This window comes from Symsagittifera roscoffensis, chromosome 2 (genome assembly GCF_963678635.1).
Source record: "Symsagittifera roscoffensis chromosome 2, txSymRosc1.1, whole genome shotgun sequence".
Classification (NCBI taxonomy): Eukaryota; Metazoa; Xenacoelomorpha; order Acoela; family Convolutidae; genus Symsagittifera; species Symsagittifera roscoffensis.
The window spans coordinates 47,126,712-47,141,523 of record NC_087063.1 but is presented as its reverse complement, the minus strand read 5'-3'; the positions used below and the strand labels follow the sequence as shown (position 1 = coordinate 47,141,523).

Sequence of the window (14,812 nt, the reverse complement as noted above, 5' to 3'; positions counted from 1 at the left end):
GAGTGCTCGTTAACGCTTCTGCCGATCATAATGTTAAAAAAGAATAACACCCAGGAGCGCCATAATTCGCCCGTAACATTCTATGTAACATTCGCCCGGAAGTACATATTGACGGAAAATAAAGCTAAGCTATGAAACGACCGGCCAGCGTCTAAACTATGCTCTACATGCTTTTCACCGTCTCTACCAAAGCCAGTTGTTTTGGTGGTCTTTCTAACATCGGGTCGACAAAAACGTTACTGCTTTCGGCTTCGGTCAAAACACTCAAGTAACTTGTTTACATGCAAAATTAGTGAGCTCATGGCTGGGTCTCAGTATCCCCAGACCACGAGGTCACTCTTAAAAACAGGGCTACTACTACTTATTATATTACTATTGTTTTTGTTCAGTAGATAAAAATCATCATCTCCATCGAAGATGGATCAACCCTTTCCCTTAACTCCTGGCTTCCCATCGTCAAAAAATGAATTCAGATGTTAAATAAATTCAATTCAGGACATAATCGGGAAGCTAAAAGTTTGTTTAAAATGGTTTAAGTCCAAGTCCCGAGACCCCTCCGGATTCTTGAATCAGGGTAAATAACACCCTTATTTCCTCCCCGGGAGGCTGGTTTCCACCCTTCACCGTTGTTGTGAATGGTCTTGCTACGATTGTAGCTACACAATCGTTGCAACTCGGAGCGGTCACTGGTGACACTCTGTCGTATTTCTCGTCGTTTTTCTCACAACTGTCGTGGTTGTTGTTTTCGCAACGTATATCGTTCTGTTTTTTTGATTTCTCAGAAGCGTGACGTCACAATTCGAATTTTTAAAAATTAAGAATTTCCGAATCCTTCAGTCTTCACGATTTGTCTAATCGTCTGAAAAACACTGTTAATCCTCTAAAACTGCCAATTCGGAAGGTTAGCTGCTAGCCCTTCGTAACGTCTTTTTGTCAATTCTGGTCGAATGTCACAATCAAGTCATTTATAGAATATTGCACTCGCTATATTCCAGAAACGTCAATTGAGAGTTTGCAAACAGCAATGTGTTTTTAGGAGAGTCCTCGAAGACGTCAAATCTCATATCATACCCCACCTGTCTTTAAACCCCTTCTGCACACTTAGAAGTTCTTCCACACAAGGCGATTTTTTCCAACGATGAACATGAAACTGTTCAATTAATTATGCTCTTGGATGAATGTTAAGGCCTAGAAGTTGGCCCTTGAATTCATCTGTAAACATTCCCGATCTCGAATTATAACTATACGACATTTAAAAAATTATTACAGACTATGATGAACTGCACCAGTGAACAAGTTTCATTTTGTGTCGTATGACAAGCTCTACCTCAAGAATTATTTAGTTATGGAAGTTCACCCCAAAAGCTGGCTCTGGGAAGGCTTCTCTGTAAAACTCGATGGGATTACCAATGTCTACGGAAGTACTAAGCTTTTTAACTGCAATCGTAAAGCAGAAGAAGTCTTAGTTGCAGCAACAGACTCCAATGAAAAAGCTCTCGAAAATTGCTTTCGAATTGTTCGTTTTGATAGGGCAGATAATCTTCGTGGAACTGCTCCCACTGTAGAACTTCCAGGTCTAACCGAGTTCCAGAGTTCTTTCACCGTCCTCGCTGTCCACTCTATTCCTAAGAAAGATGTGAATCTAATATGTAAGTTTGGAGATAGGAATGAAATCATTTCCTTGTCCGAAATCGTCTTTCGACAACTGAAATAGAAAGAATTGAACGTTTGTTAAAGGTGTCATATTCATCAACCAGGTTGAGGAGGACCCTGAAAATGAGAGTTTAGACCAGAAGTGCTGCATAAATATTTACTCCGCTCCGAGTGTGGACGATGCCGCCTCGACACCTGTAGATTATGTTGAACAAGTAGTGACTTTCAACCCAACCAACGTAACCGATGCCTTTTTAGGCACTCCCGAGGACGATCAAAATGTTGAGTGAGCTTTTTCTCATTTCAAGATACTTTCTGTATCATAGTTCAAAAATTAAGCATCAGAGATAAATTATTTCCACTTGATATCGATGAGCAGCGAAAGTCGAATTATTGTTAATGAACGAAGTTTGGAATTTTTTGTAATTTCAATTCACATTACGCTATCCAATAACTTAGTTGTAAATCGCCCGAAAAAACGTGAATTATTTGTAATTTAGAATGCCGATTTTAATTTCCAGATTTCGCAAAAACGTCACATGTTTTTTTTTTCTGCGAAAATCAAAATGAAAAACGCTCAAAAGAAGTGTTTTTTTTTGGATCAACCGTGCAATCTCCTTCCCCCTTGCCACGTATTTGTTATCGTAGAAGCTCACCCCTAGCCTCGTATTTTTTGAAAATTGATTTCGTATAAAATATTCATTTCAAACAAAAGCGCAGAATAGACTTCTTGTGAAAATTTTCCAAAAGGAGCACCTGTTTTCTACTGTTAATTAACCAAATTATTATTCATAGTTATTTTTGAATTAATTTTTGACTAATTAGATCAATTTAGTTTGCCCTCGAAGTTGATATATGAAAAACGAGTAATTTATCCACCCTAAATCGATTAGGGGGGGGGAATTGTACGGTTGATCCGTTCTTTTTTTCAAAAGAAGGCTCTCAAAAGGTTCTCATTTCACAGGTGTTTCTAATTCCGTGCGAAAATTCAGACGTTCACATTTTCCGAAATTGCTCAACAGATCAGCTCTTCAAGTTTAGCGAGCTTTCGCACGACGAGTCTCAGAAGTTATTCCCAGAATTCCAATTTGACCGCCGTTTTTTGGAACAAGTTGATCAGCCGCTACCACTTATTATGTGGCTGGATGTGATGTACGTACCCTTTGCTGAGCATAAAAGGCTGTCTGCCATTGCATGGGAGAATGGAAATATTCAGGTATCCGTTATTTTTGATATAGGCTAATTTTTAAGGGCAATAAATTTTGGGTGCTTTAAAACAATTAGCACATTGGGACTACCCGCAATACAGAACTCATACTCTAATCCGTCAAATTTTTCGTAAATGAAAAAGTAATCCTATCTAGAGAAGGAACCACACAAGGAGACCCATTAGCAATGGCAATGTACGGGCTAGCCACTGTACCTTTAATAAAACTAGTCAACGATAACAGCGTAACACAGAAATGGTATGCAGATGATGGCAACGCAGTCGGTAATTTGAAAAGCCTGCGAAGAGTTCTTGACAACATTATCAGACACGGAAAATATTTTGGATATCATGTAAATGCATCGAAATGCCAGCTCATTGTAAAACACAATGAGGCGATAAAAGTATTCAAAAATACCGAAATTGAAATGAAGAAAGGAGCCAGAGTACTTAGTTCTGTCATAGGATCCGAGACTGAATGTAAAATTTTCTTAGAAACTCAGTAAGAAGAACATAATAAAATACTGAAAATTCTTGGCAAGATCGCGAAAACATCACAAAACGTGTACTCCTGTTACACCAAAGGGGTACAAGAAAAATTATCGTCTTTAGCTAGAACTACACCCAATACCACAGAAAACATGCAGGCCACTGCAGGATAATCTCATTCCAAATTTAATTGGTAAAGATAATATCAGCCATCAATTTAGAGACATCGCTTCTTTGCCAATAAAAATGGGTGGTCTAAATATCAAGCTACCTTCTGACTATGAGAATTTTTTAGAATGGTCAATTAAAACATCATCAGTCCTAGACACATACCACCCATTATCAGCTATATCTGAGCAAGAAAAAATCAATACACAATTAAAACACTCAAAACTGAAAGAACAAACCAAAAGAGAACTAACATTTTGAACAACTTGAGCGACAATGAAAAATACGCACTTGAGCTGGCCTCCAAAAAAGGAGCCTCAAACTGGTTAAATGCACTGCCTCTTAGCAGATATATTTTTAACCTGAATAAATCCGAATTCCGGGATGGAATTTATCTCAGATATGGATGGGAACCAACCAACATTCCACTCACATGAGCATGTGGTCAATCTTTTGACCTTACCCAGGCCCTTCACTGTGCAAAGGGTGGATACACCCACATGAGGCATAACGAAACCAGAGATATCTTTGCCACCCTCATGAGCGAGGTTTGCTTTGATGTTGAAATCGAGCCGAAACTTCAGTCGTTGCAAGGCGAGAGCTTTGTCAACAATTCAACCCTAACTGATAAAGACGCTCGACTAGATGTAAAAGCAAATGGATATTCTCTTTCATAAAGAGAATATCCTGTTTCATAATGTCTTGTTTCGTGGAATAAAAAAAATAAGTTTAAAAAGTACACACGCATTAAGTGAGTTTTTTTTACAATGGCGTTTACTTGTCCTTGTAATTGTCTTGGCTTATTTAAGAGTTAATAACTGTATTTTTTGCAATAATTAAAAGTTGTGGCATAGTGCTTAAGACAAGGCATGATATGATCTTTTGAGCTTCAAGTAGATTTTTGCCTTTAAGAATCTTGAAAGGCTTCTTAAACAATTAATAGCGTGCTTACAAGCCAAAATATGTTCACATTTATCTTAGCTTTTTGTAACCCACTAATCCTTGTATGCATAACTGTCCTGCAAATTAGATTGTCCCATGTCAAAATACAAAAGCCACAGTGATAGCCGGTTTCTGTGCAAGTAGCATAGGATGTTCCGACCATTCCTGCAAACTTTTTTGTGCGTGTTGTGAAAAAAGAACTAATCGAACGACACGTAGACAGTTATTAAGTAAGGTATATTGGACCAGAATTGTCTTTAAAAAGTTGGACTACAACTGAAAAAGTTCTCGGCAGAGGAAAAACTATCACTTAATTTGCTCGAAATTAGACCAAAAATGAAAATTAAGGGCCAGTTTTCCTCAACAGAGAAAGTTCTTTAAATGTTGTTCGAATCACGATTGAAAAGGCTTTTCGATGATATACTTCTACTTATTCTGATGAATATTTTTGCTAACTGATTTTGCGCGAAAATTTAAGAAAAAGAAAAACTATAAACACACCTGAAGACGAAGTTTCTCTCCATTTTGAATGGTTGGAACAAAATCGAAGCTCAAAATGATCTTTCTCATTGTAGTATGGCAGTTTACAATTATTCCTTCCGGAAAAGTACACTTGCGGGAGCAACGGTCCTGTTATCGGGAACTAGAATTTTTGCATATAAAACATGAAATTGAACTTGCTTATTACTGAACCAAAAAATTTTCGGTATCCTTTGCACTTGCTTTTGGCATAACGCGCTTTTGTTTTCACCCTAAGGTCTAGAATTCGAGTCCCAGTCAGACAGGCCTTTTATTTTTTAGGGATATATGATTGTTTTGGGGTGAAATTGGAGTCCCGTTTTCGTTTGTCTGCTGATTTTTTGTCGGCTTAATTTTCAAAGTACGGATCTTTTCTGATTTTAAAAAATTCTATAATTTACAATTGTCTTGTTCTACTTCTCTGAAAAAATTATGGCGGAGTATTTTTGCATTGTTAATAGCTATTTTAGAAAAAGACAGTAAGGTGTTTAGCGGGGTATTACATTCAAGGGTATTGCAATCTGGTATAATAGTACTACACTTTTTTCCCGTAGAAAAACTTTGTTCAAGCAATGGTCAAAATTAGAAATTGTAGAAGTTTCAAAAAATTGTCGGCTTAATATTTATCTGCTTATGTTTTGGCGACATAGTTGCCACATAGAATTTTTTGCTTTGCGCAATTTACATAGTATTTTTAGTGTTTTGATGTATTTCTGCGGGTTTAATTGTACTAGCCTTGAGTTTGTGTCGTTTGGAGGGAAACATAACTTTAATGCCCCTATCTGGATTGCGCAAATTGCTCAATATCTCTGTAGAATTTATAGTTCATGACAACAATTTTTATTCAGCTTTATTTGTTTCCTTTTTTCCGCTTGATAGGTTTCGGCCTATATTATATTGGCTTAATGGCCTCAAATTCGTCTTTCGTCGAGCCAAAAAAATTGTATGTGAGTGTGTATTTTTGAGTGAAGATGAAAAGGACTTTCTAACTTTTTATTAGCCTTGAATTTTTTTGATTTTGTTCCGTCTTTTTTTTCTGTTTTCGTCTAAATAGGTTTTGTCCTGTAGTATATCGGCCTATAATGCTTCATTCGACAAGCAATTAAATTCATTGTGTGTGAGTGTGTTATGAGCGTTAGGTGGACTTAAAAACTTTTTAGAAGTCTTAACTACTGTTGATATTTCCGGCCAAAAGGTTTTCTGCTAAGGTATTTTCGGCTTCGCTACCCATTGGTAAAGTTTCTTTTGTTGGCGTGTTTTTGTTCTGTTTTTTCGGCTTTATAGGGTTTGGATTATTCAATATCGGCCTATAATGCTTCATTTGACAAGCAAATAAAATTTTTGTTGAAAAAATAGCTTTTCGTTTCGGTGGATCTGGTTTTTTGACCTTTTCCATTTTTTTTCTGACTTAGCGGTTTTCTTGTTTTCTATCGCAAGTGGTTTTGTATCGCAAGTTTGTATCGCTCAGCTTCCCCTCTGTGTTAAAATTTTTTAAATGCTCTCTATGTCGAGAGTAATTGTTCAGATATTTCCCCTTCTAAAGCGGCAACGAATGAACATAGAAGACACTCATCGAGGTCGTTTATTTTGGCGAGGAAAATTTTAAGATTTCTTCAATCTCAAGTTTGTTTTTCTCGCTTCAGTTGATATATTCTTAAGCTCAGTTTATTTTCTGTCTTAAAAGAAAGGCACACTCAACTATCGAACAGCAAAAATTTAAAGGTCACAATAATTTTCGAAAGAGTATTTTAATTTTCAGATTATCACCATAAAAAATGACAGTTCTTGAAATTCAATGAGTCTTAACTTAATATATATATTGTTTTATTCGAAATTCGAATGTTCAATAATTCGAAAACTTTGTGGTTTCCTTGTCCTATTACACTTTTCTAGCCGTATGTTGCGTGCTCTGGTCATTCTGTGCTACTAGCATGGCAACCGGTCAATCTTTTTCAAATATTATCACACTAGTATATGATAAGTTAGCAGTGTCATCAAAAAAGTGTATTAGAGAAATAAATTCATTGTTTTTCAGTCAATTTTTTCTTTTCAGTATATCAATGTAAGTCTCGTGATTTGCAGTGCTTAAGCATATTAGGTGACCACTATGTAAGTTTTGAAGCAATCAAAATTGAAGTTTAGAATTTTTGTCGATATTAGTAAGTAAATTGGTATGTTTTAGCTAGCCCTTACGAGTATAACCACTTCCCAAGAAAACACAACTGAATCACCACCTATTGCAGTGGAGCTCTTGTTTGCGAAAGTTATTTGCTTCGACGGTCCTGTTACTCAGTTACGATTCTTCACCAGCAAAGCAGTAGATCTAGGCAATACCGAGATCAACTTGGTTGTCTGTACTGCATTAGAGTAAATGCAATTTTTCTTTTTAAAGAAAATGGCATTATGGAACTTTTTTTACCCTTATGATAAGCAAGGGTATTGCAATCGGGTACTAGACTTTTTTCCCCTGACACAACTTAGTCCATAGGAGTCATCTTCTGGACTCATTAATCTCCTGGTATCTGTTAGAAGCTGCAACAGACATATTTTTATAGAGCATGTTAGCATATTCTTAGAGCATGTTAGCATTTCGAAATTTGTTTCTCAGGTCTGTAGTAATTTTACTAACTTATTTTCTTATTTCATTTTGTGCTTTTTTTAAAATTTTCATTTGGTTCAATGAATTTCGCCTATATTGTATCGGCTTAGTGCCCTGAGTTGGCATCGTTTAGTGAGCAGAAAATTTTCACTGTGCTTTTGTGTATTGAAGGTGATGGGGCTTTAACAACTTTTTTTTAAGTCTTCCAAACTTAAATTTTTTTGTTCTTTCTTTCTCGGTTTAATAAGTTACGGCCTATTTTATATCGGCTTATTGGCCTCATATTGCGTCGTTTGATGAACGAAAATGTTTTTATGTGTGTGTATTGAAGGGGATGGGACTTTAACAACTTTTAAATCGGTTTAAAGTCTTTTTAAAATTTCATTTTTTTTTCTCGCTTTAATGAGTTTCGGCCTTTTTAATTTCATTTTTTTATTTTCTTTTTTCTTGATTAAGTCAATTTCGGCCTATATTATATCGACTTATGGGCCTCATATTGTGTCGTTTGATCAGCGAAAAACGTTTTTCTGTGCGTGTGTGTATTGAAGGGGGTGGGGCTTTATTGTTCCGACTTTCGATACGAAAGTAACGGAATATTTGTGCTCGGGGTGAGTTTTTTTTTCTTCAGACAAATTTTTTAACTAACCATTTTTGACGGAATTTTTTTATATCGTTCGAAAGCTATTGTTGTCCTGAGCTCAAATTTGAAAAGATATTTCACCTGTGATCATTTTTCGTAAAGTTATGGGAGTTTAAAGATTGCAATTTTGGCCAATTTGGGACAATTAACGCGCGATATATTTCGCGCTATTAACGCGCAAGCGGAGAGTTAATCAGTCGTAAAATTGTTCCAAATTCGTTGAAAGCAGCTTAATTGCCATAATTGATTTGTTACAAAAAGCGAAATTTATCCTTTTGTACTTTATATGGCATGTGGGGGGATGATTTTCAAAAAAAAATTCGAATTTTAGAAAAAAGAGTTTCATTTTCTTTTATTTCATTTGTTTTTTTTTAATGTTATTACTGATCCATAAAACCTTAAAAGGCAGTCGGAACATTCAGGGCTTCGCCATGATACGAGCAGTCTTGTTAACTTTTAACGTGGGGTTCAACATCTTTTTTAAAATGTCATTTTTTTTGTTCTTTTTATTTTTTCTCGGTTTTAAAAAGTTTGGGCCTGTTTTATAGCGGCTTATTAGCCTCATTTTGCGTCATTTGATGGGCGAAAACTTTTTCGTGTGCTTGTGTGTATTGAGGTGGATGCGGCTTTACCAACTTTTTATTAGTTTTAATAAGTCTTTTGTGAAATGTTTTCGCCTTAAAGGGTTTCTGCTCAGGTATTTCCGGCTTGTTTAAAGCTTGGCTATTTTTCTCCTAATGCTAATTTTATCTTCTATTGTCTTGGTGTTTTTTGTAAACTAGTTTTTTTTTCATTTTGATAGATTTGGGCATTTTTGAAATTTTTTCGAATTAGCGGCTGTTTTGTGTTGTATCGCAACTGGTAGGAAGCTCCGCTTCGCCTCTTTGTAAATCCTTGTTATGTTATTAGGTTTTGGACTCTAAACGTCAAGAGAAAAGAGCCTATTAAGAAAAAAAGCTGTAGGTTTTAGTATCTTCGGTTCGTGAGCACTTGGGTTTTGTGATTGTACAATTTTAGATAGCTCTTTGAAGTTAAAAACACTCGTTTTTTAATGGTGTGCAATTGATTTAAGGTTTGTGTACGTGTATCACGACGTGGTTAACAGCAGCTTTTCGAAAGTGGTGCCCTTTGATGACTCAAGTATCGAGGCCGACTGTGTTCTGTGCTGTGCAGTATATGACATAGACATGGACTGTCAAAATGAGATAGTCATCGGAACATTCTATCAACAGATTGCAGCATTCAAATTTTCGCCCGTTAAGGTAGACATAAATATGCTGAAAGGAATCGTTTGATTTATATATGCAGTTTTGTATTATGATTACCATTGCGATCAGCGTTTTTTCACAGTTCGGAATTTAGATCACAGCAGTCTCCAGGTTTTTTCTTAGGATTTCTCCCTTTTCGGCTTAATTTAATCCTTGATTGCATTTTTCGGGGTATTGGAATTTTATCGAAAACACATTATTTTTACGGGCCAATAAACATAGTTAAAACCTTAATGTAGGTCGTGTTAATTTTCTTCTGTCTATTTCAGGTTTTGATTCTTCGCCTATGATTTCTTCTCATTTCAATTTCATTTGCAAAGAGAAAGTGAAATCAGGCTCTCCAACTACGCAAGTGGCAAATAACACGAAAAAAACGTGAATAGTTTTTGGGTAGTCGAAAAAGGATTTAATGAATAGATTTCCCACTCGAAAATAATCTATTATATATTTAAATGCGGGCTTCACTATCTCGCCATGTTTAAGCTTTTTCAACGTATTATGTTCAAGCTATATCGTATATTGCAATGGTTAAGATTTTTTACGAGTTTGAATTCAGTGTTTATTTCACCAAATTAGAAATTAGCAACCCAGTATTGGGATGCTGTCAGGACTTCCCCAGGTGTTGTGGTTTTGGCCTCCATATATGAATAACCAAATCCTTTAAGTTTACGAGATACGGCAGTTTTCGCGATTTTTCAGAAATCTCTAGAAACCTTAAGTTTTGAAATCTTTACAAAATTTGAAATTCTCATCACTGTAGTTCGGTGTTGCCAGGGTACTCTGCGGGGTTGCGAATCTTGCCTCCAAATATCAGTTCTCAAATCCTTTAAATTCTTAAAGTTTGAAATTCTCAATCCTCTAGGTGGAAACTGTGAGGGTTATCACATGAGTGGCTAATCTTGCCTCGAAATATGACTTCTCAAATCCTTGTAGTTTTCGAGATATGACAGTTTTAGAATCCTGTAGTGTGAAACTGTGAGGGCACTCTGAGGGATTGTAAAACTTGCATCCAAATGACTGCTCAAATCTTTGTAGTTTTCGAGATATGACGTGTTTTGTTTTTTTTGTTTGTTCAGAAAACTTAGATTTTAAAAATTAAATATAAATATGAATAATTTTAAAAAAGTTTTGAAATTCTCCACCTTGTAGTTGGGTACTGTTAGGGTATTCTCAGGAGTTTCATGTTGCAGATTTTGCATCCGATTGCGACTGCTCAAATGTTTTTAGTTTCCGAGATGCGACGTTTGTAATGTCTTTAAATGTTCAAAGATGTCTTTAAATGTTCTTTAAATGTTCAAGATATAAAATATTTAAGTTCCTATCTCTATATTGAGGCTTTTCAATGCGCTACTAGGGGTTACGAGTTTTTTCTGCAACTACAAGTGCTTAAATCCTGTTAGTTTTCAAGATATGACGTTTTTTCTGTTTTTCTTTTCAAAAAAGTTTTCAGAAAACTTAAATTTATTTCTTTCTTCAAAGTTTGGAATTCCTAATCTGATGTCAGAGGCTGTCAGAGTACTCTCAGGGGTTGCAATTTTTGCCTCCAAATATGAGTTCTCAAGTTTTTGTAGTTCTGGAGATATGTCACTTAAAAAAAAAATAGAGAATTTCAATTTGAAGTTCCCAACCCTGTAGTTGGGTGCTGTGAGTACTCTCAGAAGTTGCAAATCTTGGGTGCAAATGCGACTGCTCCTTTGCTTTTAGTTTCCGAGAAATGGCGTTTTTTTGTCATTTTAAAAATTTTCAACGAACTTAGATATAAAAAAATCACAAAATAGTATGGTTTTTCAAATTTTGAATTAAAAAAACTTGAATAACTTTACAAAATATGAAATTACCAACCCTGTAATTGGGTGCTGTCAGAGTACATTCAAAGGATGCAATTTTTATTTCTTATATCTGCGGTTTTGTGATTTATCATAAATTTGAAGCATCGAAGGTGCGTTACACGCTAGTACTTTTTGATTCACTTCAATGGTTTCGGCGTATCATTTATACACTAACTAAGTAGCCTCATATTACATCACTTTCTTAGCCAAAAATTTTCACGCTGAGGGGGACTTCACATTGAGGGGAAATTGTTTATACTCAGGATATTAGGACAAATTTTTTTCAGTGTAAGTTCAGACCGGCAATTTTCATTCTTGAAATACTTTTTTCTCGGCTTTGATTTCAGACATATTTTTGGTCGGCTAGCTTACCATGAACTCTTTGAGTTTTATCATCAAATGTCTATCACAACATATTCTTGAAATTCGATGAGCTTTAAGGCCGTATATTTTAGAAGAGTCGATGAACGTAAGTCGTGATATTTTTCATTTTTTGTTTTACTTTTTCGCGGTTTGACTTTGATTTTTTCAAAGTTCAGTTCATTTTCTTTCTGAATGTGATCGACTTCTAGTTTCGAAATTGAATTTAATTTTCCGATTTCCCAGCGGAATAAAAAAATTACCTATTCAAAATGGGTTAGTTTATCAAAAAATGGTTCAATCATAAGTTATTTTAGAATCTCAAATAGTTTTAGGGGCATCTGTGTTTTTCTGTCAAAAATTGATATTTTTTCTGTTTTTTTTTGCGTTCGTTCACTCTTTTCCAACTGTCTGATGGCTATGTTTAGTATAAGCTCTCAAATAAATATAAAAATCATTCCACGAATCTGTGTTTCACTTTGAAGTATTTTGCTCTCTTTTTTCACCTGCGTGAAGCTTGATGTGGATTTTGGAAATTTTACATTTCCAGGTTATGTTTTCGTGTTCGGTAAGAATTCGTAACAGCTGTAAATTCATAACAAGGCATTGACAAGCAGTGATCACTTGCTCCGATGCGATTAAATTCGCGGTCTTAGGCGCATTTATTAATATTTGCCTCTTAAACTAGTATGAACTGTCGCCTGTTTACCTTGCGATAAGCAACTGTCGCCTGGAATTGCCGCCTTGCGATAAGCAAGAGTATTGCAATCGTGTACTAGACTTTTTTCCCGGTAACCAACTTTGTCCACAGGACTCATCTCCTGGACTTATTAATCTTCTGGTCTCTATTGGAAACTGCAACAGACTTTATTTGAGCATGTTAGCATTTTAATTATCGGTCATATTCAAAATTTGTTTTTCAGGCTGGTAATAATTTTACCAACTTGTACTTTTATTTCGTTTTTTTTGTTTTTCTTCTATTTTTATTCGGTTTAATAAGTTTCGGCCGGTGTTATATCTACTAAGTGCCCTGAAGTGGCGTCGTTCAATGAGCGAAAAATTTTCAATTTGCATGTGTTTATTGAAGGTGATGGGGCTTTAACAACTTTTTCATTAGTTTTTAAGTCTTTTAAAGTTTCATTTTTTTGTTTTTTCTTTTTTCTCGGTTTAATAAGTTTCGGCCTAAATTTATCTGCTTATGGGCCTCATATTGCGTCCATGATGAGCGAAAAACGTTTTTGTGTGCGTGTGTGTATATTGAAGGGTATGGGTCTTTATTAACTTTTCAATCAATTTTAGTCTTTTTTAAAATTTCATTTTTCTTTTTTTCTCGGTTTTAATAAGTTTGGGCCTGTTTTATATCCGCTTATTGGCCTCATACTGCGTCGTTTGATGAGCAAAAACCCTTTTGTGTGCTTGTGTGTATTAAGGTGGATGCGGCTTTACCAACTTTTTATTAGTTTTAATAAGTCTTTTGTGAAATGTTTTCGGCTGAAAGGGTTTCTGCTCATTTTTTTTCGGCTTTTTAAAGCTTGGTTAATTTTCTTCTGATGTTAATTTCATCTTCTATTGTCTTGGTGTTTTTTTTGAAAACTAGTTTTATTCATTTTGATAGATTTCGGCATTTTTTCGATATTGTTTCGAATTAGCGGCTGTATTGTTTTGTATCGCAAGTGCTATGTGTACAAATTTTCTCAGCCTTTTTCGCTGCGTGGGAAAACATGACTAATTTTGTATTAAACAGAATATCTATGAGCTGATGTGGGAGCGCAAGTATCCTGGGCCAGTTAGAGCCTTAGAGGTCGTTGACCTCTCAAATGACGGTGTGCACGACCTGATAGTAGTAACTAACAATTCAGTTCACATCATGCAACACAACATAGCCTATATTGCCCAGATATGCAAGCAGAATTTACTCGCTTTCGTGAAGAGATTAGAAACTGGCGGAGAAACAACTCCTCCTCCCGTGGGAGGATTGAACAAAGGAGAAGATGATAGTCTGAATGCGACGGCATATCTACACAAGGAGGCTTCAAATTGATATTTTAATTTTGTTTTATACTGGTTCTAATTCGCAATCTTTACTAGACACCCCCACTTACATTTTTTATCCTAATGGTCAAATCTGACCAGTGTAATTGGTGTCTATAAAGGATGACCGATGTGGAATATTTATATGCAGTTGACTTTGCGAAACCTCTCAAAATAAAGGCCAATAAGTGGGTTGAAATTTGGAGTGAATTGATCCAGTATGGATGAATAATTTAGGGTTATCGAGAGATTTATCGCTTTTACGCTTAGTTATTTATGTATGCAGATTTGAAATGATAAACTTGAATTGATAGAAAGAAAGTTAGAAGTGGTTTTCCATTCCAACCATTACCCAATATGGTAAAATTTGTGGTTTGATATATATTTATATATGGTACCCACGAGAGGTCTAAATGGTCTGATGAGCTAGTTGCCAACTACTAATTTAGAGTATCTGTTTTTCTTTGTAAGGCTGATAATATTTAACCCATGTACTTTGTACTGGTAATAAAACGCCGTCAACTTCCGCTAGCTGCCAGATCAAGTGTGAAAAGTAATTGTTTTCAGATTAGAAAAATGCTCTGAAGAGACTTTTTTCAGCACATGATTACTGGCAACTCATTCGCCCGCCCGTTCAGAACAAACAAAAAGAAGAAGAAGAAATGGTCGTTTAAAAGGTGAGTAAGGAGTTCGAGGAGAAATTGTATTAATCGGGTACTAGAATTTTTTCCGGGTACAACTTGTTCATAGGGTTCAGCGCAGAACAGCTAGACCCAGCAGCTCATTTACTGCCGAATAGTCCTCATCAATAGACATAATTTGAACATGGTTAAGAGTCGATGAACGTAATTCAGACTCTTATATAGGTCGCGATGATTTTTTTTTTTTCAGAAAAAGTTTTAAAATTTGTTCAGGTTTAAATTTACGTTTTCGCGGTTTGACTTTTGATTTATTTTTATGTTCAGTTCATTTCTTTTGTTGAAACGAAGGCAAGCCCTTATTGAACAGCAAATGTCTAAAGGTCACAAAGAACGTGATCGACTTCTAGTTTCGAATCTATCTATCTATCTATCTATCTATATCTATCTATCTATCTATCTATCTATC

General features: G+C 35.5%; 1 protein-coding gene across 1 annotated transcript; it reads left to right on the top strand.

Annotated features, from left to right (window-relative positions):
• Nucleotides 1-1,273: 1,273 nt before the first annotated feature.
• Nucleotides 1,274-14,175, top strand: LOC134840773 (KICSTOR complex protein kaptin-like). The gene is made up of 6 exons (XM_063856812.1): nucleotides 1,274-1,649; nucleotides 1,738-1,934; nucleotides 2,618-2,869; nucleotides 7,161-7,345; nucleotides 9,290-9,479; nucleotides 13,419-14,175. Exons 1-6 carry the CDS (start codon nucleotides 1,346-1,348, stop codon nucleotides 13,713-13,715), a joined length of 1,425 nt encoding a protein of 474 aa, XP_063712882.1. The 5' UTR covers nucleotides 1,274-1,345; the 3' UTR covers nucleotides 13,716-14,175.
• Nucleotides 14,176-14,812: the final 637 nt, after the last annotated feature.